The sequence below is a fragment of the Centropristis striata genome, chromosome 11, assembly GCF_030273125.1.
Source record: "Centropristis striata isolate RG_2023a ecotype Rhode Island chromosome 11, C.striata_1.0, whole genome shotgun sequence".
NCBI lineage: Eukaryota > Metazoa > Chordata > Actinopteri > Perciformes > Serranidae > Centropristis > Centropristis striata.
The window spans coordinates 22,811,768-22,838,670 of NC_081527.1; the positions used below are offsets into that span (position 1 = coordinate 22,811,768).

At 41.8% G+C, this 26,903-nt stretch overlaps 1 protein-coding gene across 5 annotated transcripts; it reads right to left on the reverse strand.

Moving 5' to 3' along the window:
* Window positions 1–1,533: 1,533 nt before the first annotated feature.
* amph (amphiphysin) lies at window positions 1,534–23,096 on the reverse strand. 5 transcript variants are annotated; one of them, XM_059344562.1, is made up of 22 exons: window positions 22,962–23,096; window positions 20,697–20,777; window positions 20,306–20,360; window positions 20,144–20,238; window positions 19,875–19,970; window positions 19,683–19,790; window positions 18,064–18,149; window positions 17,862–17,937; window positions 17,662–17,744; window positions 16,815–16,953; window positions 13,783–13,893; window positions 13,502–13,585; window positions 11,893–11,919; window positions 11,718–11,741; window positions 8,200–8,229; window positions 6,662–6,703; window positions 5,374–5,823; window positions 4,691–4,735; window positions 4,206–4,253; window positions 3,523–3,711; window positions 2,772–2,873; window positions 1,534–2,697 (listed from the first exon to the last, which is right to left on the reverse strand). In XM_059344562.1, exons 1-22 carry the CDS (start codon window positions 23,028–23,030, stop codon window positions 2,593–2,595), a joined length of 2,145 nt encoding a protein of 714 aa, XP_059200545.1. In that variant the 5' UTR covers window positions 23,031–23,096; the 3' UTR covers window positions 1,534–2,592. The 5 variants fall into 5 exon arrangements, with proteins under 5 accessions (XP_059200545.1, XP_059200544.1, XP_059200546.1 ...); XM_059344561.1 differs by having other exon boundaries at window positions 13,783–13,902; XM_059344563.1 differs by lacking the exon at window positions 8,200–8,229 and having other exon boundaries at window positions 13,783–13,902.
* Between the last annotated feature and the right edge of the window lie 3,807 nt (window positions 23,097–26,903).

Consider the following 26,903-nt stretch of genomic DNA (forward strand, 5'->3'; position numbering starts at 1 on the left):
TGTCAATTCACTTGTGTTATGTGGAATATGTGAAATGTGATGTCTTTTTTATGAGAAATGTACTCACCCGGTGTACTCACCGGGAAATGTACTCACCAGGTGGCACACCTGGTAGAGCGCGTACCATAGAGGCATTGTCCTCGTGAGTGGGCGGCCTGGGTTCGAATCCGACTCGGAGCCCTTTTCCCGCATGTCTTCCCCTCTGTCTCCCCCTTTCACTCTGTTACTCTCAATAAAGAAAAATGGCCCCAAAAAAAAATCCAAAAAAAAAATAAAAATTCAATGAAAATATTGTGGAAAAAAAACCTGACCCCTGCCAGAATCTGAGGTTGTGCGGTGTATGGAACACAGAGACTGGTTCACAGAGAGACAGAGAGGGACATCCTTCCTTCAGGTTCATTTGTCTCTTTGCCTTTTTGGATTTTTCTTTTCAAAGTTTTGGAAAACGCTTTTTGTTTGTTTTGGTTTTGAAAAGACCAAAGATGGATGGCTGGACGGATGTTCGCTATGGCAGGGGACGCCAACGTGCCCGCCAGCTGACATGGGATCGGAACTATGGGAGGTCCGTCGGGTGGATGGACCGAGCACCCCCCATCCCCAGATGGGAGACTACAGTCCCCTACCCTGACCCGAACACTGGTAGAACTAACCTGACCCTAACACCGGTAGAACTAACCTGACCCTAACACCGGTAGAACTAACCTGACCCTAACACCGGTAGAACTAACCTGACCCCAACACCAGGAGAACTCACCTGACCCCAACACCGGTAGAACTAACCTGACCCCAACACCAGTAGAACTCACCTGACCCTAACACCGGTAGAACTAACCTGACCCCAACACCGGTAGAACTCACCTGACCCCAACACCAGGAGAACTCACCTGACCCCAACACCAGGAGAACTCACCTGACCCCAACACCGGTAGAACTAACCTGACCCCAACACCGGTAGAACTAACCTGATCCCAACACCGGTAGAACTCACCTGACCCCAACACCGGTAGAACTAACCTGACCCCAACACCGGTAGAACTAACCTGACCCCAACACCAGGAGAACTCACCTGACCCCAACACCGGTAGAACTAACCTGACCCCAACACCGGTAGAACTAACCTGATCCCAACACCGGTAGAACTCACCTGACCCCAACACCGGTAGAACTAACCTGACCCCAACACCGGTAGAACTAACCTGACCCCAACACCAGGAGAACTCACCTGACCCCAGCACCGGTAGAACTAACCTGACCCCAACACCGGTAGAACTCACCTGACCCTAACACTGGGAGAACTAACCTGACCCCAACACCGGTAGAACTAACCTGACCCCAACACTGGGAGAACTAACCTGACCCTAACACCGGTAGAACTAACCTGACCCTAACACTGGTAGAACTAACTGGTCCCTAACACCGGTAGAACTAACTGGTCCCTAACACTGGGAGAACAAGTTTCAGACGCAATGAGATAAGTCACCTTATGTTGCCACAGTCTGAACTTTAATTGGCCCAATAAAACTTTGACAAATGTAACTTTACCAACTCTTATTTATTGAACTTGAATAAAGGTTTTTGGTATCTACATCACATGAAATGTCTACATTAAGGTTTAACTTCACTGTCAAAGAGAGTGACATCATATTTGTTGACCTACAGAACTGTTTGAATATGAAGACCTGAAATATACCGACAACACAGATTGCATATTGCATCACTTAATACCTTCCTTGTGTTCCAATAAACAGCTGATAAGACTAACCTCCTGAAACCTGGGCAGGTTTCCATCTTCAGGTAGTGTTAGACCAAAATATTGTTTTTGAAGCTAATGGAAGAATTGTAAGGCCAAAATGTATTAATGAAAGGTAACATCTTCTATTTTCTGCAGCTGTGCTTGTTTAGCATGAAGCTAAAACACAACAGACACAAGGTTTTGGTCCAGCCCCACCTACAAGTTACTGTCTTCTGGTTGGCTCTGTTTCTTAACTGCAAATATAAGTTTGGTAAGACTTATTGAGCTACACAATGACAGATTTTTAGTTCTTTCATTCTGTAATACTGACTTTGATAAAAGACTTTCATGCCGGAGGAGCGCTGGTTTGTTCACATTAACACTCTGCAGTGACATCATTTAGAGTCACGCTGGACCATTAAGTCACAGAAACACACTAAAAAAACAACAAACTCAAGAGTTTCATGTTACACTCAAGAACATTTAAATAGATCACAGCACTACAGGTTATGGTATATTCCACAAAATGAGCACAACACAAGTGGTGTAAAGAAGGTTTCCTTTTTTTTTTCCTGCTTCGTGTTGTGAACATGTAGAGATTGCAACATTCCCAATAAATCATACATCTTTTTTTCTTTTAGCAACAATAAAAAAAACTCCAGAGAAGGGTAGACCATACTATCACATCATGCTCATAAATTTTTAATTATGCTGGGAATAGAACTACTTTTTATTACCATGACTTTTAGTTTCAGTAGATGAAAGAGTGTGGTCCTGCACACAACAGCAGCAGGTCATAAACCTGCTGCAGGACGGATTGGACACCGATGTCTCAAACTCATACCAGCTGAAGACGCTTTTTACTCCAAACGCTGAGTGAAGTTGTCTGGGAAAAGTCCTTTGTGAGCAGCAGCACCGAGTGTTAACCAGTCACTTTCTTTGACCCCTGTGAGCCAGCCGGCCTCCTGCAACAACAAAACATCACCATCAGCCTGAATCCCTGACAATATTCACTTTATTCCTCAGCAGCTGTCCTCACCTGGTCCTCTACAGACGCCGTGGGAACCACCAGCACCACATCGCCTCTCTTCAGTTCCAGCTCGTCGGAGTTTGCAGCCTCAAAGTCGTGCATCGTCTCCACCTGCAGGAAGATGACAGACTGAGTGGCCGCTGATAAAACAAACCAATGTGTGGTGTGTCTGTTAGTGATGTGTCAGTCGCAAACGAGGAGGAGACACACAGAGAGGAGGGAGAGGAGTGAAGATGAGAGAGGAGTGTGGTGCAAAGATGAATGAAAGTCAAAAAAGAAGTAGCATTTGGATGCATTTTAACGCTGGTGACAACATGTACGCACAGTGTAGGATTAGTAAAGTGAAGCTCTCCTGTATTTAATTTCTATTTTTTCAGTACTTTACTTTGTTTGTTTGTTTTTTTGTTAGGTGTAATAAAAAATATTATATAGTTATAGGTATAATAAATAAAAAAGTAAATATCGGTCCTTTTTAAATTTCTATGCTTAGGTTTTTAGAAGCATTTTCTATCTGCTTTGTGTAGCAGAGTGGTTCTTCAAGCAAGTTAGAGAGTTAACAAGGGATTTTACAACTGTAAATGCAATTGGCTACAGCGATTTATTGAAATTTAAGTGATATATGTATTCAAATACAAATCACAAGTCAAAACAGTGTTAAATTTGGCTGAATTAAAAAAAGGTATAAGTGGTAAAATGAAGAGCCATTTGGGAGCCCAAATTCCCATCACTGGTCCGTGTTAGTATGTAAAGGAGGTCCCACCTTGTACAGGAAGTCATCAGGGAGTCCCGACACTCCACCAGAGGGACTCATGTGTCTGATGCTTTGGTTCTCAGCTGTCACACCGTTGTCACTGATGGCGGTGGGAGAGATGATATCAGCATCACGGTCGTCGTCGCCTTCATTACTGGAGGCGGGCTCGATGACCACGGATGGGATCGGCATCTTCTCCTGCACACCACAAACACTTCTGTTAACCTACAATCATTTCTGTTGATTTTATTTTTTCACTGTCCAGAATTTAATTTTAGTTCAATTCATTTTTCATTTCATTTACAGTGCCCAGAATCACAAATAACAAATTTGCCCTTTAGAGTTTTACAGCCTGTCCCTGTGACCTTTGACCCTCATTACATTCATTATCTCTGATTTCTACTTAGATCTCTGATTTGAACTCTGATTTCTGCTTAGATCTCTCATTTCTGCTTTGAACTGTGTTTCTGCTTGTGATTTCATTATTTCTAATTACTATTTTTATTACGACCACAAACGTCCTTATGTTAAACTCTTTATCCACAGTTTCTCCTCCAGCAGCATCAGGACGCCTCAGCTCCCTTAGTTACTCTGAGGTTAGATTACTTCTTGTTAGATACTCTGAGGTTAGATTACTTCTTGTTAGTTACTCTGAGGTTAGATTACTTCCTGTTAGTTTCTTGGATAGTTACCGATGGAGCAGCTTCACCTGGAGATGTTTTGGTTTCATCTGCAGGAATCTGTGCAAACACAAATACTTAATTAATAAATAAAGTTATAGTAGCTGTTAGCATTAAATATTATATATTATAAATAATAAACTGAACATGACAAAGCATGATTCCTCTAGTTTATTGATCATTGATTACTGGGTTAGTTATGAACCTCTTTAAGAATCTAAAATAAAAACTATAATAATCAAAGAAAAGGTCACATCAGCACTGTTTGTTAAACTTTATTAACCCTTTACTGTCAGTGTCAAACAAATACTCATCTGTTATTCTGACAGATATTATGGTTTCTATGCTTAATAAAGACTGAACCCATCAAATCATCACAAAAAGTAAAAAACAATCCAACAAAAAAAAACAGCTTTGTAATAAGAAATGTGTTTTCTTAAAGGCACACATGGAAAATTTCTAATTATCATATGGTTTAATGACCATCAGGTACATACCTCACCAAGCTCTGCCTTCTCAGAGCCTGGAGATCCAATCGTCGACTTTGGAGAGAAAATCACATTTTATCACATTATTCCTTAAAAAGAACAAACTGACAGAGAGAACATCCACAACACCTATTTTGACGATGATGATTGCGATGGTCAACATTTTCATAATGATGGTGATGATACTATGATGATTTTGATGATTACAAGGATGATGATGATGATTTTAATGATTACTACGATGATGATTTTGATGACGTTGATGATTTTGATGATGATTACGATGATTACGACAATGATGATGATGATTTTGAAGATTACAATGAGGATGATTGTGATGATGATGATTTTGATGATAATGAGTACGACAATGATGATGATTTTGATGATGATGATTAAAATGATGATTTCGATGATTACTACAGTGATGATTACGATGATGATGGTTGTGATGATGATTACTACGGCGATGATTTTGATCACGATGATGATATTGCTGATTATGAGGATAATGATTTCAGGGATTGCGACGATGATGATGATTCTGATGATGATTACATTGATGATGATGACGATAATGGTGATGGTGATGATGATGATGGGGAGGCTGATGGTGATGATGATGGTGATGATGATTATTATGGTGATTACAATGTTATTAGAGAGTTATTGTGATCAATATATTCACTCACATCAAGCTTTTCCTCCTTCGGGCTGCCGGAATTCTCTGCTGTAACTTCCTCACCTGCAGGGGTAGCTGCAGGTTCTTCACCAGCAGGGTGAATCGCAGGTTCCTCACTAGTAGGGGGAGCTACACGTTCTTCACCAGCAGGGGGAGCTTCAGGTTCCTCACCAGCAGGTGGAATTGCAGGTTCCTCACCAGCAGGTGGAGTTGCAGGTTCCTCACCAGCAGGTGCAGTTGCAGGTTCCTCACCAGCAGGTAGAGCTGCAGGTTCCTCACCAGCAGGTGGAATTGCAGGTTCCTCACCAGCAGGTAGAGCGGCAGGTTCCTCACTAGCAGGGGGAGCTGCAAGTTCCTCATCAGCAGGTGGAGTTGCAGGTTTTTCCCCAGCAGGTGGAACTGCAGGCCTGTCTGTCTCTGAGGCTTCTGGGGCTTCAGTTGATGCAGCGTTAACTTCGTTCTTTTACAAAGAAAGGTGGTGATTGCTAAAACTTTTCAAATGTGGCAATGTGGCTGATGACACTTAAATACATAGATATATAGACATACAATATTGGCTCTTCTGTGTGGAGTTTGCATGTTCTCCCCGTGTAAGCGTGGGTTCTCACCGGGTACTCCGGCTTCCTCCCACAGTCCAAAAACATGCACCTAGGTTTAATTGGTGACTCTAAAATTGCCCGTAGGTGTGAATGAGAGTGTGATTGTCTGTCTCTATGTGTCAGCCCTGCGATAGTCTGGCGACCTGTCCAGGGTGTACCCTGCCTCTCGCCCAATGTCAGCTGGGATTGGCTCCAGCCCCCCACGACCCGAATGCAGAAAATCGGTTAATGGTAATGAATGAATGAATAAATAGACCATTCACAAAAACTAACTAGCCTTCATATCTGCCCATGCTCTTCATCTCAACATCTCAAGTCAAAAGATCGGTCCACACAACACATCACATACAACAAAAGATATATGACATAGAAAAATTTTAAATTTTAAAATATATATTAGCTATTTTTTAATTCAATATTTTCTGTTTCTTATCGTAAGAGATATGTTGTTAGTTTTACAACCTGTTTTTGCCTTTTGGGAAAGCGTCTGAAATGTTCCTTAATGACGGTTCTAACAAAATGAAACAGATCCTCCTGCGTTTGTTGTTTTCCCAAGGAACCGAAGTGACACCGAACTGTGACTTTTGTTATTTCCAGCTATACAGTTTTTCGGTTGTAGTACAACAAACAGATTTCAGGACAGAACACTGACTCAAAGACAGCAATATTTCATTCCAAGTATGTGAATTTAAAACTCACCATCTTATCAAAATCAGCAAAAAAGGATGGAACAGTGGCATCCTCCAGAGTGTATGTGTAAAAAAAGGAGAACAAGGGTCACAACTGACATTCAGGACTGTAAAAACATCATTATTTAGTATCAACAGGAGAAAGAAAACCCTTTAGAGAACATGAAGTTACAGGTTGTAAGTGTCGCCATTACTGGGAATTACTGTGTTTCTACGTTTCTAAGGGCTCAATGATGGAAGCATGCAGTTAGGGTCAATATCTGCTTTAAACCTGTGAAGCCATCTCTGACCTCTGCTGTGACCTCTGACCTCTGATGTGACCTCTAACTTCTGCTTTGAATTCTGATTTCTGCTTAGATCTCTGACTTGTGATTTGAACTATGATGCTTTGAACATTGATACAGTAGTGTTCAATATAATAGCAGTCCAATGTGACTAACCAGATTAATCCAGGTTTTTACTATATTTTTATTGCTACATGGCAAACAAGGGACCAGTAGGTGCAGTTGTTTCTCAGAAAATGTATCTCATATCAGGGATCATGGATCAGTTTGCATATGTCAAAATACTTGAAGAGGTCATGTTCCCTTATGCTGAAGAGGATGTGCCCTTGAAATGGGTGTTTCAACAAGACAATGACCCCAAACACACTAGTAAACCAGCAAAATCTTGGTTCAAACCAACAACATTGATGTTATGGAGTGGCCAGCCCAATCCCTGGACCTTAATCCAACTGAGAACTTGTGGGGTGACATCTAAAATGCTGTTTCTGAAGCAAAACCAAGAAATGTAAATTAATTGTGGAATGTTGTTAAAGAATCTTGGAGTGGAATAACAGCTGAAAGGAGCCACAAGTTGGTTGACTCCATGCCTCACAGATGTGAAGCAGTTATAAAAAACAGTGGTCATACAACTGAATATTAGTTTAGTATTGCTAAATCCTAGAGACAAAAAAGTTTGTACAAAATAGTTTTGTGTTTGTAAAGTCAACGGCAGACACTGCTATATTTTTGAACACACTCCTTTAAACTAATTGCCCAATTGCACAGCCTTAAGAGCTGCATATCACCAATGCTGGGTCTTGTTGGTTTTCTGAGAATCTACTGCACCTACTGGTACGTTGTTTGCCATGTAGAAATAAAAAATATACTAAAAACCTGGATTAATCTGGTGAGTCACATTGGGCTGCTATTATATTGAACATTACTGTATCTGCTTTGAACTCTGATTTCTGCTTAAATCTCTGATCTCTGGTTAGAATCTCTGATTCTGCTTTGAACTCTAATTGCTGTTTAATTCTCTGACTTCTGCTTTGATCATAAATTAAGTGTCATACACAGTGATTGATTTAAATTAACAGCAGGCAGGCTGAAAGGTAAAATTAATGTTTACCATCAGAAGTGCCTTTGGAGTGTCTGATCCTTTAAAAGTCTGTAACTAAATATGTTAAAAATGCTGTAACCAGAACAGCTGAATTCACCTCTGCAAACTGATCATTATATTTTATCTGCACAATGGGTACGAATTGAAGTTTTTTTTAAAAATTACCTGTGAAAATCCATTAAATGCATTGGTCACCTAAATTAAATTGCAAAGACACAAATTAGTATTTGACTCCTTCAGTTAAAACAAGTTTGGTGAGTTGTAAAGATTTGACTCAATGTGAAAATCAAAGTATGGAATGAAGAAGCAGGCAAAGCAAGCAAGAGGAGAGGCAGGAGGAGCTCAGGCTGGGATCCAGGTTTCACTTCGTTTCTCAATCTGTGGGAGGGTCGAAGACAGGAATTGGGTTTTCATTTACTACTAGTCTACTCTATGCTAATCTACCGGACTAAAGACAGGAGGAAGTCAAGTACCTCTTCCTTTTCTGTACCTAGCTCTTGGTACAACTTTCCAATTCTCCGGTTTGCAGCCTCGTCTTCGGACATGTCTGAATTTTCTGGTTCTTTTTTGGTCATGTTTATATCTTTAGTTCCTTGTGCTGATCCAGAGACAGAAGACTGGACGATGCCACCGCTGTGACTAACTTCCTGCAAGGATGTGTTGTTGGAGGCTGGACCCTCAGGCCCTGAAGATGCTGCTGGGAGACTGTTGGCAAAAAGCTCAGTTTCCCTACCATTGCTTCCCTCCCCAGAAGACACAACTCCACCTTCCTCTGAGCTCTCAAATCCAGAACCACATCCCTTGTCTCCTCCCTGTGTCTCAGCAAAAGGATCCGAATCAAACGCATCTCCTCCCTGTGTCTCAGCAAAAGGATCTGAATGAAGCGCACCTCCTCCCTGTGTCTCAGCAAAAGGATCTGAATCAAACGCACCTCCTCCCTGTGTCTCAGCAAAAGGATCAGACTCAAACGCACCTCCTCCCTGTGTCTCAGCAAAAGGATCAGACTCAAACGCACCTCCTCCCTGTGTCTCAGCAAAAGGATCCGAATCAAAAGCACCTCCTCCCTGTGTCTCAGCAAAAGGATCAGACTCAAACGCACCTCCTCCCTGTGTCTCAGCAAAAGGATCAGACTCAAACGCACCTCCTCCCTGTGTCTCAGCAAAAGGATCAGACTCAAACGCACCTCCTCCCTGTGTCTCAGCAAAAGGATCAGACTCAAACGCACCTCCTCCCTGTGTCTCAGCAAAAGGATCAGACTCAAACGCACCTCCTCCCTGTGTCTCAGCAAAAGGATCCGAATCAAAAGCACCTCCTCCCTGTGTCTCAGCAAAAGGATCCGAATCAAAAGCACCTCCTCCCTGTGTCTCAGCAAAAGGATCCGAATCAAAAGCACCTCCTCCCTGTGTCTCAGCAAAAGGATCCGAATCAAACGCACCTCCTCCCTGTGTCTCAGCTATAAAAGCTCTCTTGTCTCCGCCCCCCTGACTTTCAGAAGGATCCATGTAAACTGATGTGAGGTCAGTTTCAGCTGAAAGGTTTCTGTCAACTGTCTCTACTGCTACTCTCTCATGTCCTCCCTGTGAGACTCTCTCATGTCCTCCCTCTGAGACACTCTCATGTCCTTCCTCTGAGACTCTCTTATTTTGGGGACGATCATCATATGACAATTCATCATCAGCGCTCGCCCAGCCTCCGCCCTGACCTCCATCTCCCCACTCCTCTGCAGTTTCATATTCAGACCCAGACCCATCTGGAGACCTGGACCATTTGTCTCGTCTGTCCTCTGTGCTGTCCTCAATCTGTTCACCGTACTCATTGGTAAATATAAGTCCTGGGGTGGACTTCCTGCGGTCTTCCTGCCCTGCTGTATCTCCCCCTGATTCTGCCTGCCATGTCTCGTCTTCATCATGTTTGACTACAGAGGGATGAAGGTCGGGGTCAGTTCCCGAGTTCCCGCTGCTAACCTCATCTTCATATGCTGCAGCTTCCTCGCTGTCCTGAGGAGGCCAGCTGTCTACCTGTGCCCCGCCCTGCACCTGGCCCTGCACCCCATCCAGCCCTGCAGCAAGGGTCCCAGCTCCTGAAGCAGCATCTCCATTTGCTGACAATGAGCCAAAGTCAGAGGCCCAGTTGGCGACGAAGCTGGCGTCCGCCTAATTGGAAAGGCAGGATTGGAGGGTTAAAGTTTGACGGCCCTGCTCTGAACCCACAGCACTGAGTCCAACTGGAGAGCCAGTGCATGAAAACAGACAGTGTTTTAACACAGACAGGATGGTGTAAGAATCCACAGACGGGTTGCACAAAGACACTCATCACAGTTCAAGTGTCGCTTCCTGACTGCCTTCAGGAGATACAAATTAAGGCTAAAGTCATTCCATTGACCCATCGCTAAGTCCCGCCCATCAAACGCAATGGCCAATCATCATCACTTGACACTCTGCGGCTCCACTCTCCACTTTAGCTCCACTCTCAGTACGTTTACATGACACTTGAAAAAAGCGAATTTTTGCCTCAATCTGACTATAACTGGGCAACCGAAGTGCCTGGTCGCATTAGCCAGCCAGTCGCAGTAGTTGGTCGCAGTAGCCGGTTGCTTTAGCCGGCTGGTCACATTAGCCGATCAAATAAGCCAGTCACATTAGCCGGTAGCATTAGCCGGTCACATTAGCCGGCCGGTCGCATTAGCCAATCACATTAGCCTGTCGCAATAGCTGGTCACATTAGCTGGCCATTCGCAGTAGTCGGTCGCACTAGCCGGCTCCTCGCAGTAGCTGGTCACATTAACCGGCTGGTCACATTAGCCGGTGGCAGTAGCCGGTCACATTAGCTGGTGGCAGTAGCCGGTCACATTAGCCGGTGGCAGTAGCCGGTCACATTAGCCGGTGGCAGTAGCCGGTCACATTAGCTGGTCACATAAGCTAGTGGCAGTAGCTGGTCACATAAGCTGGTGGCAGTAGCCGGTCACATTAGCCGGTGGCAGTAGCTGGTCGCATTAGCTGGTCACATAAGCTAGTGGCAGTAGCTGGTCACATAAGCTGGTGGCAGTAGCCGGTCACATTAGCCGGTGGCAGTAGCCGGTCACATTAGCTGGTCACATAAGCTAGTGGCAGTAGCTGGTCACATAAGCTGGTGGCAGTAGCCGGTCACATTAGCCGGTGGCAGTAGCTGGTCGCATTAGCCGCTCACATTAGCCGGTCAGTAGTGACGGCACAAAGTGCCAAACTGAGGTCAACCGGAAAGAGGGTCGTATAGTACAGAAGTCTGATGAGACGCCAAAATCGATTTTTAAGCATAGCCCGACTAAACTGTGCATGAAAATGCACTGAGTGACCGTTTGTGGTTTTCCACATACAGTCTCTCTCTGTACGACTGTATGTAATGATATCAGGCACTTTTAGTGAACGCACTGCTGCAGTCAAACACAAGTGCAGAGTAGATCTACTGGATCAGAGGAGATCTACGGGATCAGTTCGAACCTGTTTCGAACCTGTCAGTCATTAAACACAGTCCAGGTCCAAATATACTGCAGTTCTTCACTGACAACAAAGGGACGGGGTTAGCGAAGGGTCACTTATGTTTTGAAAATCAACAGTTCAAACATAAATTTACAAAAAGTTTTCTTTGTGCAAACAGAAGCAGCTGAACAAGGTCAAAGGTCAAACCCAATGGATGATTCTACTTACAGGCTCGGCTGTTTGAGCATTTGCCTTAAAAAACACAAAGAAAGGACAGAAGATGAAAACTGATCTGTGTATTTCATAGAACATATCAGTAATTACTTTTTGTATGTATGTGTATTATGTATGTATCATAAATGTAAAATAAGATTAAGTTATGTTATTATATATCTTTACTCACCGACCACATGTCCCACGGCACAGCTGTCTGAAAGGTCATTAAAATAAACACGATCACATCCAACTGCTGATGGGCATGATCATCTTCTCACTTTATTTCACAGAAAATATTCAAATATGTTTTCTCTAAACCTAGCAGAGGGGTGTTCCATCAATGTGGATTAAGGAAAAGCCTGGCTCATTATGATATGTCTCGCTAATTTAAGTGAGAGATGCATTCCATTAAAGTGGCTTATGTGACTCCCCGCTCAGTAACCATGGTAACCGACGGGCGGAAACAAAATCCCAAAAGTCAGTTCCACCATGTTTCTGTTCGCTCGTGCGTCACTTTTGTTATGGCATCATATTTGCGCGAGTGATAACACATCTGCGCACGTGAATTATTTCGTGTCGCGCGTGCAGATTTCAACTGCCGCGCGCACTTGTTTGATCTTCGGGCACATATTCAGCAACCGAGTGAAGCAGAGGCATGCGCGAGCGAGTAAAAAACAACAGCAACACGCACAACAACACTGTTCAGCTACTTTGTGCGCGATGGCCGGTGTTATCTCTCGTGTGACTTATGACTCAAATATGACGCCATATTTTGTCATGTCCGTGTGGAAAGTTTAGACTTAGTTTTTTATGTTACAGTCTGCTTTAGACCTTTTTTTCTCACAACGTGACGAGCCATAAATTTACACACCTATTTCAGTTAATCTGTTTTGTTTTTTTTAAATGTATTTTTTGGGCTTTTCATGCCTTTAATGGACAGGATAGCTGAAGATAGACAGGAAGTAGGGGGCAGAGAGAGGGGAATGACATGCAGTAAACGGCCGTCCGACCGCTACCGACCACCCGTTAATCTGTTTTTTAATTATGCAACTTTTGTTTTGGAGTGGATCTTTTATTTGAAAGCTAAACAGCATAAAAAAACACATTAAATCCAGTCTACAACATGACTTTCTGCTGCTGCTGTGGTAAAATGTGTACTTACATCATTCTCAAGTGTCTTTATCTCCAATTTGATTTATTACATTTTAGCTTTTAGTCTCCATATCTAGTTTTTGGTTTTCAGTTCCCATAAACAAGTCCTTTTTTGGCTGTTCAGATTTCTCCTGTTGAGATATAACAGATTAATTAATATAGGGCAGGGTTACTTTGTCCAGTTAGGCAAATTTACAGTAAGTTCATTGTAGTTGTGAGTTCTCCCAAGTTAGCCTACAGCATAATTGTGAACATAAATCTGTTATTATCAGCCTACTGATAATATAACTAGTCTTATTGTATCTAATGATCTAAATGTTAAGTTATTAACAACTACAAATAACACAATAAGTAGGATGAATTACTCGTGCATTTTATCAGTCTGCAATTTTTTTTTGCCATGCCATCGCCCTGGCTCTGCTAATGGAGCAGTACTGTCTGTTTTTGTGACCGTCACTTTATATTCTCAGCCTCAAGTCAAAGTTGGTGTTAGTTCTAACCAGGCTTTTACAATAAAGCTGCGGTTTGTTTAGCCACATTGATGGAACACCCCTCTGGTCACCTGTCTGTGTTTGTCGTGTTATTTTTAAAAACATAAAACAGTAAAATAAACCTCCATCAGAAACAACATGTCAGTATCTCACCTGTGGTATCGGCGAAACACTTTCATCTGGCTGGAAAGCATCGAAATCGAGGTCGAGGAGAGATTCTCCGGGTCGTTCGTTGGGCTGCAAACACAAACAGAATTAAAGCTGCAAGCAGCAATTGGCCCCAAGCAGAGTGGAGCAACCGTGATTAATTTGCCGTTATATAATAAACAGACCAATTTCAATGGCGTCCCCGCACTGTTAGTGCTCTGGCCCTAAACATAGTGTTTATTATTTATTATTGTTTATTTTTCATCGCTGTACTGAGCTCCACTGACCTGTGATGGGGAAGGTGCTGGTAGAAACTCTCCTCCAAACAGGTCGATGATCTGCTCCTCGGCCACCTCCTTAGTGGGCGTGACCTTTGGCGGCGGCGGCACTGGCGGTCCCTTTTTCAGCTGCAGAGAACCAAACGAGCCTCAGCAGAGTTTCACTTTGTTTCAGTTCCATCATTAAATCTGTTCATTTCTGTCACCAGCAGCTGTGAAGGGGCATCACCTGTATCACCTGCATCTGTCTGTATCACCTGCATCTGTCTGCATCACCTGTATCAACTATATCTGTCTGTATCACCACCTGTATCTGTCTGCATCACGTGTATCTGTCTGCATCACCTGTATCTGTCTGCATCACCTGTATCTATCTGTAACACCTGTATCTGTCAGTATCACCTGTATCTGTCTGTATCACCTGTATCACCTGTATCTGTCTGCATCACCTGTATCTGTCTGCATCACGTGTATCTGTCTGTATCACCTGTATCTGTCTGCATCACGTGTATCTGTCTGCATCACCTGTATCTGTCTGTATCACCTGCATCTGTCTGCATCACCTGTATCAACTATATCTGTCTGTATCACCACCTGTATCTGTCTGCATCACGTGTATCTGTCTGCATCACCTGTATCTGTCTGCATCACCTGTATCTATCTGTATCACCTGTATCTGTCTGTATCACCTGTATCTGTCAGTATCACCTGTATCTGTCTGTATCACCTGTATCACCTGTATCTGTCTGTAACACCTGTATCTGTCTGCATCACGTGTATCTGTCTGCATCACCTGTATCTGTCTGTATCACCTGTATCTGTCTGCATCACCTGTATCTGTCTGCATCACGTGTATCTGTCTGCATCACCTGTATCTGTCTGCATCACCTGTATCTGTCTGCATCACGTGTATCTGTCTGCATCACCTCTATCACCAGTATCTGTCTGCATCACCTTATCTGTCTGTATCACCTGTATCTGTCTGCATCATGTGTATCTGTCTGCATCACCTCTATCACCTGTATCTGTCTGCATCACCTCTATCACCAGTATCTGTCTGCATCACCTGTATCTGTCAGTATCACCTGTATCTGTCTGTATCACCTGTATCTGTCTGCATCACGTGTATCTGTCTGCATCACCTGTATCTGTCTGTATCACCTGTATCTGTCTGCATCACCTGTATCTGTCTGCATCACGTGTATCTGTCTGCATCACCTGTATCTGTCTGTATCACCTGTATCTGTCTGCATCACCTGTATCTGTCTGTATCACCTGTATCTGTCTGTATCACCTGTATCTATCTGCATCACCTGTATCACCTGTATCTGTCTGTATCACCTGTATCTGTCTGTATCTGTCTGCATCACCTGTATCTATCTGCATCACCTGTATCACCTGTATCTGTCTGCATCCCCTGTATCACCTGTATCTGTCTGCATCACCTGTATGACCTGTATCTGTCTGCATCACCTGTATCTGTCTGCATCACCTGTATCACATGTATCTAGCTGCCGCTATGCACTGAGAGGACGTTTCTGTTATTAACATCAGTTGATTTAATAAGAAATAAAAGCACACACACACACACACACAGAAACACCCACATCACATAAACACACACACACACGCACACACACACACACACATACACATACACATAAACACACATGTGTGTCAGTATTACAACATGTGTGTGTGTGTAACAGAGTAAATTTTCTCTGTTTCAACACAGACAAATGTGACATTTTCACTCACCAGGTAACAAACAGCAGCAGAGAGAGACAGTCAGAGAGTTAACCCTCAACATGCATCATCAATATCAATCATCAATTATATCTATCATCAATATCTATCATCAATAATATCTATCATCAAACCCACCATCAATAATATCTTTCATCAATATCTATCATCAGTAATATCTACCATTAATAATATCTATCATCAATACCTATCATCAATATCTATCATCAATAATATCTATCATCAATATCAATCATCAATAACATCAATCATCAATATTTATCATTCATATCAATCATCAAGAATATCTATCATCAATATTATATATCATCAATAATATCCATTATCAATATCGATCATCTATAATATCTATCATCAATTATATCTATCATCAATATCCACATCCATCATCAATAATATCTATCATCAATATCCATCATCAATAATATCTATCATCAATATCCATCATCAATAATATCTATCATCAATATCCATCATCAATAACATATATCATCAATATTTATTATCAATATAATCTATCATCAATATCCATCATCCATCATCAACAATATCTATCATCAAAACCAATCATCAATATCCATCATCAATAATATCTATCAATAATATCTATCATCAATATCCATCATCCATTATCAATAATATCTATTAATAATATCTATCATCAATATCCATCATTCATCATCAATAATATATATCAATAATATATATAATCAATATCCAATATCCACCATAAATAATATCTATCAATAATATCTATCATCAATGTCCATCATCAATAATATCTATCAACAGTAATTATCAACAATATCTATCATCAATAATATCTATCATCAGTATAATTTATCAGTTCTTGATTAATCTGTTATAGATCAGTCTCTGATTTTGATCAGTTACTGTTATTGATCAATGTGTTTATTGATCAGTCACTGTTATTGATCAATCTTAGTTATTGATCAGCCTGTTCATCATCGATCTTAGTTATTGATCAGTTATTGATCAGTATCTGTTATTAATCAGTCTGTTAATGATCAGTCTCAGTAAATGATCAGTGTCTGTTATTGATCACTGTTATTGATCGGTCTCTGTTATTGATCACTGTTATTGATTAGTCTCTGTTATTGATCACCGTTATTGATCATTCTCTGTTATTGACCACTGTTATTGATCAATCTCTGTTATTGATCACTGCTATTGATGAGTCTCTGTTATTGATCACTGCTATTGATCAGTCTCTGTTATTGACCACTGTTATTGATCTGATATCTGATATCTACCTGTGTGGGGGATTTAGGCCGTGGCGGTCCTGGTGAGACAGGGCGGAGCATATGGTTGGATGTGGCATCCGGACTCTCTGGTGGACTGTCGTCTTCTGGCGGTGATGGCGTTCTGGCGAGTCGCAGCGGCCCAGAGTCACTGAGAGACAGAAACCGTGTGATCATACGGAGCTGTATGATTGACTGCTGGAGAGTCTCTTTTAGTTTGTTAAAGAGTGACGAAAATATAAAATAAGCATATAAAACTGTATCATCAGCAGAAAGATGCACATTTTATTTATAATGGAAACAGCAACTTGTTTTCTGTTTGAACTGCTGAGTGTTTGTGTGGACGAGTCTCATGGGACGCAGGACAATGAGATAAACGGGAACAGGGTGAGATAGACAGTGAGGGACAGACGGTGAGGGACAGGGACAGTGAGGGACGGGCAGGGACGGACAGTGAGGGACAAACAGTGAGGGACAGGGACATTCAGGAACAGTTAGGGACAGATGGTAGGGGACAGGGGCGGACCGTGAGGGGCAGGGATGGTGAGGGACAGACAGTGAGGGACAGACGGTGAGGGACAAACAGTGAGGGACAGGGACAGTGAGGAACAGTGAGGAACAGATGGGGAGGAACAGGGACGGACGGTGAGGGACAAGGACAGTGAGGGAAAGGGACAGTGAGGGGCAGACAATGAGGGACAGGGAAGGTGAGGGACAGATGGTGAGGGACAGGGAAAGTGAGGGACGGACGGTGAAGGACAGGGACAGTGAGGGACAAACGTGAGGGACAGGGACAGTGGGGGACAGACAGTGAGGGACGGACAATGAGGGACAGGGACAGTGAGGGACAGAGACAGACCTCGGGGCTCCCTGGATGGTGAACATCTTGTCAGAATGCTGCTCAGCCAGTTGGGTCATCACCTCGTACAGCTGCCTGCACACCTGCAGGTCAGAGTTCTCTGAGTTAGTACAGCTCACCTGATCAGGTAAGTTGTGACATCGCAAACTGAAACATTTTTCTGGTTTCTGATTGTTGAAGTTGTAAGAAAACGTCCTCACCAGAGAGATCTCACGGTGAAATTTGGCCTCCAGACTGGTGACGCTCTTAAAGGTGCTGATGTAGAAACCGACGCGGCTGCAGACAGAAACATCAAACTGACTCAACATTCAGAGAATAAGAACCAGATCAGAAACTTTATATGTAGTGGTTATTATCAGAGTTCACTGTTCCTGATGTCAGACAGGTGTGTAAGAGACTCACCTGTCCCACAGAGTCGGCAGTTCGTCCTGAAGACCGACGTTCAGCTCATCGAACACTTTCTGAGCCTTTTTCAGCTCGTCTTCTGCCTTCAGACACAACAACAGGTGTGTTTAAGCCACAGCAGCTGTTCACCTGGTATATACCGCCTGGACAGGTAACCCTGACACCTGAACAGGTAACACTGACACCTGACCAGGTAACATAAACACCTGAACAGGTAACACTGACACCTGACCAGGTAACATAAACACCTGAACAGCTAACACTGACACCTGACCAGGTAACATAAACACCTGAACAGGTAACACTGACACCTGACCATGTAACACAGGTAACACCGACACCTGAACAGGTAACACTGACACCTGAACGGGTAACACTGACACCTGCACAGGTAACACTGTCACCTGAACAGGTAACACTGACACCTACACAGGTAACACTGTCACCTGAACAGGTAACACTAAAACCTGAACAGGTAACATTAACACCTGAACAGGTAACACTGACACCTTAACAGGTAACAACAGCCATGTTTCCACTAGGGGGGAAAATGGCCAACGGGAAAGTCTCAGGCCACACCCTCTCAAAAGTCCGCTCACTCTGCGTGTCTCCATAACGAGTTAGCCCCCAGAGGGATTTACGAGACTTCGGAGGTGACATATGGTTTTCAACTGTTGCATAATCGCTTAGCAACAGCTTTGACCGTGATGTCACATAGGCGACGGATACACAGGAGACTCAACTCTAGCCGTCGCTAACTGTGCACAATGTCAGCAGCTGATCATAAAGAAAGCAGTATGGCTAATTATGCACAGCGTCTCCGTTGATCACAAACATAGTGATCGTGAATTAACCGGCATCGCTAACTGTGCACAGAGTATCCGGTGCTTGTTGTAAATAAACAGAGATTGCTAAGTGAACACCTCCTGTAGCAGCCCCACATACACACTGTATTGCTACAGAGCTAACTGTAAGCCTATTAACAATTTGCAGATTGGCCGCTAAGGGGTTACATTCCCTCCGGCTCTGCAGCTGGGAGAGACTGCTTCAGGAGGACTGTGCCGCTTTGACTCGTTCTTACTCTTCTTAACAAGTGGCTCGTCACTCATTAAGGAGAGTAAGAACCAGTCTCCAATCACAACGGAAAAAGTCGCTGGATTTGTCTCCAGTCGCTTTCTTGAAAAATAGTCACTAAGGGGGTCTGAAAAGTTGCTAAATATAGCAACAAAGTTACTAAGTTGGCAACACTGCATCGCAGGCTTTTACAAATGGTGTGTGTTGTTGTCATGTAGAGTGCTATGTCACATCCCGCTTAGTACGTCACATCCTGCTTAGCGTTCTATCCAATCAGTAACCAGGCTTTTTTCAGGGGAGAAAAAAGGCCCTGCCCTTCGACAGGGACTATAAAAGTCCGCTCCGGAAGGCTCGTATTCAAATAAGGGGCGTTTTGGTGAGTGAGACCCGCCTCATTCCAGGTATTGGGCGGTAGTGGAAACAGCCCTATTAACACCTGAACAGGTAACAGTCACCTGTCTGTTAGCTGAATCTGGTATCCACCATGTTTACATTACAACAATTACAGTAAGGAATATTACCTGTTCAGGTGTTTGACTTACCTTCATCATCTTGCGGTCGTTTTTCATCCCGGATATCTGCAAAGTTTCGACGTGATGGCGAGCGCTGTCGTAGTCGATGAGTTTGCGACTTCTTTTGGCCACACGAGTCTGAAAGTCAGTTTGAGTTTTTGTGATGAATCTGTTTCTATGCATAAAATATTATTTTGCCTTTTAAGATAAACTGTTCATTACTTTAAGGTCTGGGAACTGCAGCAGGTACCCGTCCAGGTTCAGCAGAGTCGAATCCACCAGCTTGTTGTGGAAATCTTCCCACATTGCATCACAGTCCTGCAGGAAACACACTTTGTGATGTCAGAACCGGCCCGGTTCTGTACAGGTCAAATCAGAAGAATAAACACAACATGCAAGACAAAGTTCTAACTAATGAACACAGCCCTCTGACATCTGGACACCTGAACACCTGTCTGTGTGATACTTTCAGGTGATTTTATGACTCTAACCTTCCCAATAACCATGACGTCGTCTTTCCCGTGCCAGTCCGGCTCGTAGACTTCGTGCAGAGACTGCGTGAGGTTGATGGAGGCCTGCTGCATCCCTGCAGGACAGACCAGCGTCAGCTAAGGATCATCATTATTACACTGTCATATGTGAGAATGTGTCACCTTTAATGGCCGCCATGTAGCCCTTCATCTCCCTCTGCAGCCGAGAGCCTTCAGACTGACACACACACACATTATTCGATATTAGTCGTTTTCCTTTTGTGTATCATGATGGCATGATGGTGGAAGATGAGTAACTAATGAACCAACCAACCAACCAACCAACCAACTAACTAACTAACTAACTAGTTCCAGTTTAATGTATACTAACGGGTTAAACAGTTCTTTTAGAATCAGATGATTTGATTTCAGCATTGTAATTTGTCAGTTTGAACATGAAATATTTTTTATATTTCTTCTGGAATTAAACAGAATATATTTCCTTATTTCTCTTTGTGAGCTGCAGAAGTTACAGTGTTTGTTTACAGAAAAACAAAGAGTAAACACATCTCACCTCCTGCCTCCTGAAGTTGATGACCACTTGTTCAAACTGTTCATCTTTGGTCTCATCTGCTTTCCCCAGTTTCTGCAGCACCTGAGAGCCCAGAAAAACATTTATTATGAGACACTTCAACCAACAGCACAGCATTTTATTGATGTTAAAACTTATAACAGCATCACATCAATAAGTTCCAACAGCAGCATGCTGTTTTTTTACACAGACAGGAAGTAAACAAAGATCTCGTCCAAACTAAACTCTGAGCTGTGAAGCAGATTTAATATTCCTTCTCCTTTAATATTTCACAGGTTCAGTGTCAGCTCGAATTTCTGGATGGAACACAAATCAACACGCTGAACGTGTCCCTGAACGCAATTACTGTCATAGTATCAGCATCAGCTGATTGTGATCTCATTGGTTAGCTGTCTGCCCATATAAGGACAGCAACGTCACATAGGGCTGGGCGATATGGCCCTAAAAGAATATCACAATATTTCAGGGTATTTTTGCGATAACAATATTCTTAACGATATTACAAAATAATGAGAAATATCTAGAAAATATGATTTTTTTTAAGTCCGTATAAACAAATAAAAAACGAAGATCAATCATAAATCTAAAATGTAGTGTAAATTCTCAAAAAAGTCTCAACAGTTGCCAAATACAAAGCAAAATACTTTACTTTACTTTAAATTAGCAAACAATTAAAAATAATCATCTATGGGGTCCAGGGGCATGAATTTGTTTTCATAAAAGCCCAAATTTGGTGCATCTCACATTCTAATGCCAGTATTCCATCATATTCATTGATCTTATCATTGCATATTTCAATTAATAATTGTGAAGGAGAATAAGGGTTCTAGTATGTTTTATTTAAGGCATCCTATTTTGACAGTCTGCTGAACAATGGCAATACAAGGCAAAATACTTCATATTATGAATTGTGTCAATATACCTTCAGTAGCTTGAAATGTTATGTTAGCGCAGCACATGAAACTCTGGCGGGCCGCCACAGTCTAAGTAATTAATGGGAACCCTTACGCCACTACGTCAAGAAGAAGAAATGTTGCCAATATCATGATATGCATTTTTTTGGTCATAAAAAAATAAACTAGTATAATCGTGAACAATACGGTATGGCACACCCCTAACATCACATACTGACTTCTTTGTCCAATCAGAACCAGGTAATGTTTCAGTAGGGCTGGGTAATATGTATATATAAAAAATATATTTAGATATTTTTAAATGTGATATGGAATTAGACCATATTGCATATATTGATATAGTTCTTTTTTTTTTTTAATATAAAAATGCTGCCCTTACTAGATATTTTTATTTAAGATTTTTTTTATTTAAATGTGCACTTTATGGGGCTTTGATTTTTTTTTAAAAGGTACTCCTGCTGTTATACAGTATTTATGTTCACTTAAATAAATGGTTTCAATAAAACATTTGCTCTCACTTTGAGATAAAAATGTCGGGATATATATCATATATCGATATTCAGCCTAAATATATCGGGATATGACTTTTGGTCCATATTGCCCAGCCCTATGTTTCAGTACAGACAGCTCTCTGTCCAATCAGAACCAGGTACTGTTCTGCAAACAACATAGATATTTTACTTCCTCATGTTATACTTTTGAATAATTTTATGTGGTGTTTTTATTTATTTTTTTACACACAAATATTTCAGATCACACACACACACACACACACACACACACACACACACACAGATACAAGATAAGTCAAATTAAACATAAGAAGTCAAAATGCAAAATAGGAAGGATATAAAACAGAAAAATAACAGGTAACATTAATAAATCTTTATGAATATAAATAACGAGCAGGTTCCTGAGTCTGCGTCAGAAAGACGTCATCACCCCCCACCACCACCATATTAAAAACCTAAAAAACAGCGTGACACGTTTCACCGCGTCTGTGAGGTCATCACGAGGTGTTACAGTCCACCGTCTGCTTCAGCCAATCAGAGCCCTATGTGTTTCTGATCGTTTTACCGTGTTTATAACGCCGATTTTAACGGAAACCTCATGACGTCACGCTCTGTGTGCATGATCAATGACTGATGATCGAAAATAAACTGAAATAACAAATATATAACAAATATATTACATATATTGAGAGGAAAAAAAGGAGAAGCGCTCAGAGGCCCGCAGCTCCCATCAGCCTGTCCTCCATCTGTCAGCCGCTTCACCACCACCACCATCATCATCGTCGTCATCATCACCCTCACCTTCACCTGCAGCACCTTACCTTCTCTTGCGCGCGGTTCAACCGTTTCTGCACGTTTTTAGCGAAAATTCCCGGTTTGATTTCCGCCATGATTCCTGCAGAGAGAGAGAGGATTAACGGAGAGACGAGCTGACAGGAGGGGGAGGTGTGTGTGTGTGTGTGTGTTTGTATGTGTGTGTAGGGGCGGGGCTTAATGTGACGTCACTTAGTCAGCTGATTAGGTTGTTTCAGTTTCTGGTATCATTTGTGTAAATAAACTGGATTAATATACCTAACAAAAATATAAATGCCCCATGTCAAATATTGATGCAACATGGAGTTATAATAGAATAGAATAGAATATCTTTATTTGTCATTATGCAGTGCATAACGAAATTCAGTGCAATACTCAGTGCAGTATACAAATATGTACTATGTAAAAACACATAGTATTGAACATAAATAAAACAGATAAAAGGGTCCGGGTAGGTCCGGGTACTATAGTATAATTCCTTTTTCTGTCCAAACGAAAATACGAAAAAAGGAAAACAGTGCCCCCTTTTCCTTTTTTCGTTTTAAACCAAAAATGAAAAAACGGATTTTGCTATCAGCATCAAAAAACGAAATAACCAAACAACCTAAATGAAATAACGGCCGTTATTTGTTTTTTGCAAATTCATTTTTCCTTTTTTCGTTTCTCATTTGTTGATATGACGTCGGACACATCGGAAGCGGAAAAATAAAAGTCCCATCAAAATAAAAGTCCCGTATTAATAAGTACTTATTATCAAGCATAAAAAGGATTAAAAAACGTATAATCGTACACTAGTATAAGCTACTGTTCTCTGAACCATGCATGGTTCACATTTATTAACATAATTATTATTGATTATTAATTATAATCATAACTAATGCCGGCGGGTGAGCCAGGCATTAGTTATAGTAGCCTATACTGTGTTCACTAGCATAGGCTACTGTTCTCTGAACCATGCATGTTTCACATTTATTAACATAATTATTATTGATTATTAATTATAATCATAACTAATGCCAGGCCTAACGTCATAAATGAAAGCTATCGCTATGAAAGAGTTTGTTTTTTAGTAGTAGGACATTAAAAGATTCCCTTTGATTATCACACTCAGAAAATTGTCATATCATTTAATTACAGCCATAGGCGGCGGGTGAGCCTGACGTTTGGGAAGCCTATCTGACCACATGTTATACAGCCCGGTCGCCGGTGCTGATCACTTCTGAAGTACCTTTATGTTGTTTATCTTATCACCATGGCAACGCGTTGTCACCGGCAACTTGTCAGCATAGTGACGAACGGGCAGCAGCTGCAGCGACAACCTCACACACATTATGAAAATAATAATTATTAAAAATGAGAATTTGTGAAGTTATCGCTTCAGTGCTGATGTTTAGCCACAGGGTAGCGCTGTTATTACATGAAGACTAGACCTGAGGGCTTTAGTACGGTGGAGGCTCAACCAGGCTCTGTGTTCATGTTCCGGCTCAACAAAACCTTTAGCCCCGGTTAGAGTTAACTGATTTATTTTCCGGTTATTGTCCGGCTCTGAGCTTTGTGCTCTCATCAAAGGAGCTGCGATCGCGAGCAAGCTTCCCCCATATTCCAGGGATTTATTATGATGCAGCTGCTGCGTTGCGATGCCACCCTGGCTAAACATCAGCACTGAAGCGATAACCTCACAAATTCTCATTTTTAATAATTATTATTTTCATAATGTGTGTGAGGTTGTGGCTGCAGCTGCTGCCCGTTCGTCACTATGCTGACAAGTTGCCGGTGACAACGCGTTGCCATGGTGATAAGATAAACAACATAAAAGTACTTCAGAAGCGATCAGCACCGGCGACCGGGCTGTATAACATGTGGTCAGATAGGCTTCCCAAACGTCAGGCTATGGCTGTAATTAAATGATATGACAATGTTCTGAGTGTGCTAATCAAAGGGAATCTTTTAATGTCCTACTTCATTTATCTTGAAAAAAAAAAAAACTCTTTCATAGCGATAGCTTTCATTTATGGCGTTAGGCCTGGCTTCAGTTATAATTATAATCAATAATCAATAATAATTATGTTAATAAATGTGAACCATGCATGGTTCAGAGAACAGTAGCCTATACTAGTGTATGATGATACATTTTTTCCCCTTTTTTTATGCTCGATAATAACTACTTATTAATACGGGACTTTTATTTTGACGGGACTTTTATTTTTCCGCTTCCGATGTGTCCGACGTCATATCAATAAATGAGAAACGAAAAAAGGAAAAATTAATTTGCAAAAAACAAATAACGGCCGTTATTTCATTTAGGTTGTTTGGTTATTTCGTTTTTTGATGCTGATAGCAAAATCCGTTTTTTCGTTTTTGGTTTAAAACGAAAAAAGGAAAAGGGGGCACTGTATACCCGGACCTTCGGACACATCGGAAGCAGGAAAATAAAAGTCCCGTCAAAATAAAAGTCCCGTATTAATAAGTACTTATTATCAAGCATAAAAAGGATAAAAAAAAACGTATCATCATACACTAGTATAGGCTACTGTTCTCTGAACCATGCATGGTTCACATTTATTAACATAATTATAACATAATCGTGATTATTATTATTAGTGCATGTCTCCAGCTGTAAAAGTGACTGACAGCTGATCCAGCTGTGATCTGCTGCCGCTGTCATTAGAAACAGACGTCGCTTCACGTGGCGCTTCGGAGGGAAGGACGTCCCATGTCTCTTAAATCGTTTCCCCTCTCCTCGCTTCCCTCACGGCGCAAGTGAGGGACGCATTGATGCAAAGTAAGAGCAATGGGATGCAGCCCAGGAAGTGCCTTAAGCTGCATTCTATCAAAAATTCCAGCAGGGGGTGTTAAGTAAGGCTGCAAAAACATTTCTGTCCATTTATTTCAATGCAAAATGAGGCAACTTCTCACCTGATGTTTTACCTCAGAAATGTTTTTTAGGGCACCACTATGGCCTCAATCGCTTGTAAAAAAAATCTTCTTCAAGACAATCTGATGTTAATAGTTCAAGTAATGGCCCCATTTAGAAGAAAATAGAAGATAAAGAATCATCGTATGATTTGGGGCGGGGCTACCTTTGATTGACAGGTCACTAGCAGGGCGAGCGTCATCAGGAGAGAAGCAGAACAATGCGTATCCACGGCAACGTGTCAATAAAGTTATATATAACGTTATATAGATATAAAAAAGGACATTTAGCTGCTTGGTCTCATAACTTTGACCCTTTCACTGTATTTTCACTTAATGACAGTTTTTTTGAATGTTTTGTTCATTAAAAATGTCTTCTTCAACGATTGGTTGGACTAACAGACACTCCAATGAGTCGTTGTTCATTTTTCTGAGGTAAGTAACAAACATTTTGTTTTTGTTTTTTACTAGCCAAAACTACCAACCCTGTTAATGCTCCAGTTAATGCTAACATGACTCAGTCAGGTTGAGGTGTAGAGAGGCGTGTGGTCAGATCAGATCCTTCTTGCTCCTCCACAGTTCAAATACGGTCTGCTCCCCATATCGGAAACAAGATGGAGACACAAGATGCCGACGAGTGTAACGATGAACTCGATGCTTCCAACGGGCCACAAACCAATGAGTAATGTCACGGTGACTAGGTCCATTATTTATGTTGTCTATGGATCAGAAAGAATGAGCTGTACCCAGTCAATCCTTATACTGGGGACAATATAAGGCCACCATAAAATGTCAAACTTTGACCTAAGTCATCATGCCTCAGATGTCTCAGGTCATAATGGATGCAGGGATGTCCACCAGAGGTTGCTGTGCAGCTGGATGTTAATTATCTGAAGATGGTCCGTTTGAGAGCTCGTATTGCCGGACATGTCGCCCATAGAACATCTGGGATGTTCTGGATCAACGTGTCTGCGACCAGCTCCGTGTGGCCCTCCAGGAAGAATGGAATAACCTTCCACAGGCCACGATTGACAACC

Excerpts from the sequence above, each read along its gene's own strand:
- amph (XM_059344561.1), bottom strand. The coding sequence starts at position 23,030 with ATGGCGGAAATCAAACCGGGAATTTTCGCTAAAAACGTGCAGAAACGG. Across the intron at positions 19,791-19,874 it reads TGCAGTTCCCAGACCTTAAA|ACTCGTGTGGCCAAAAGAAG; the intron begins GTAATGAACAGT and ends ACTGACTTTCAG. Across the intron at positions 17,938-18,063 it reads CTGCCGACTCTGTGGGACAG|CCGCGTCGGTTTCTACATCA; the intron begins GTGAGTCTCTTA and ends TTCTGTCTGCAG.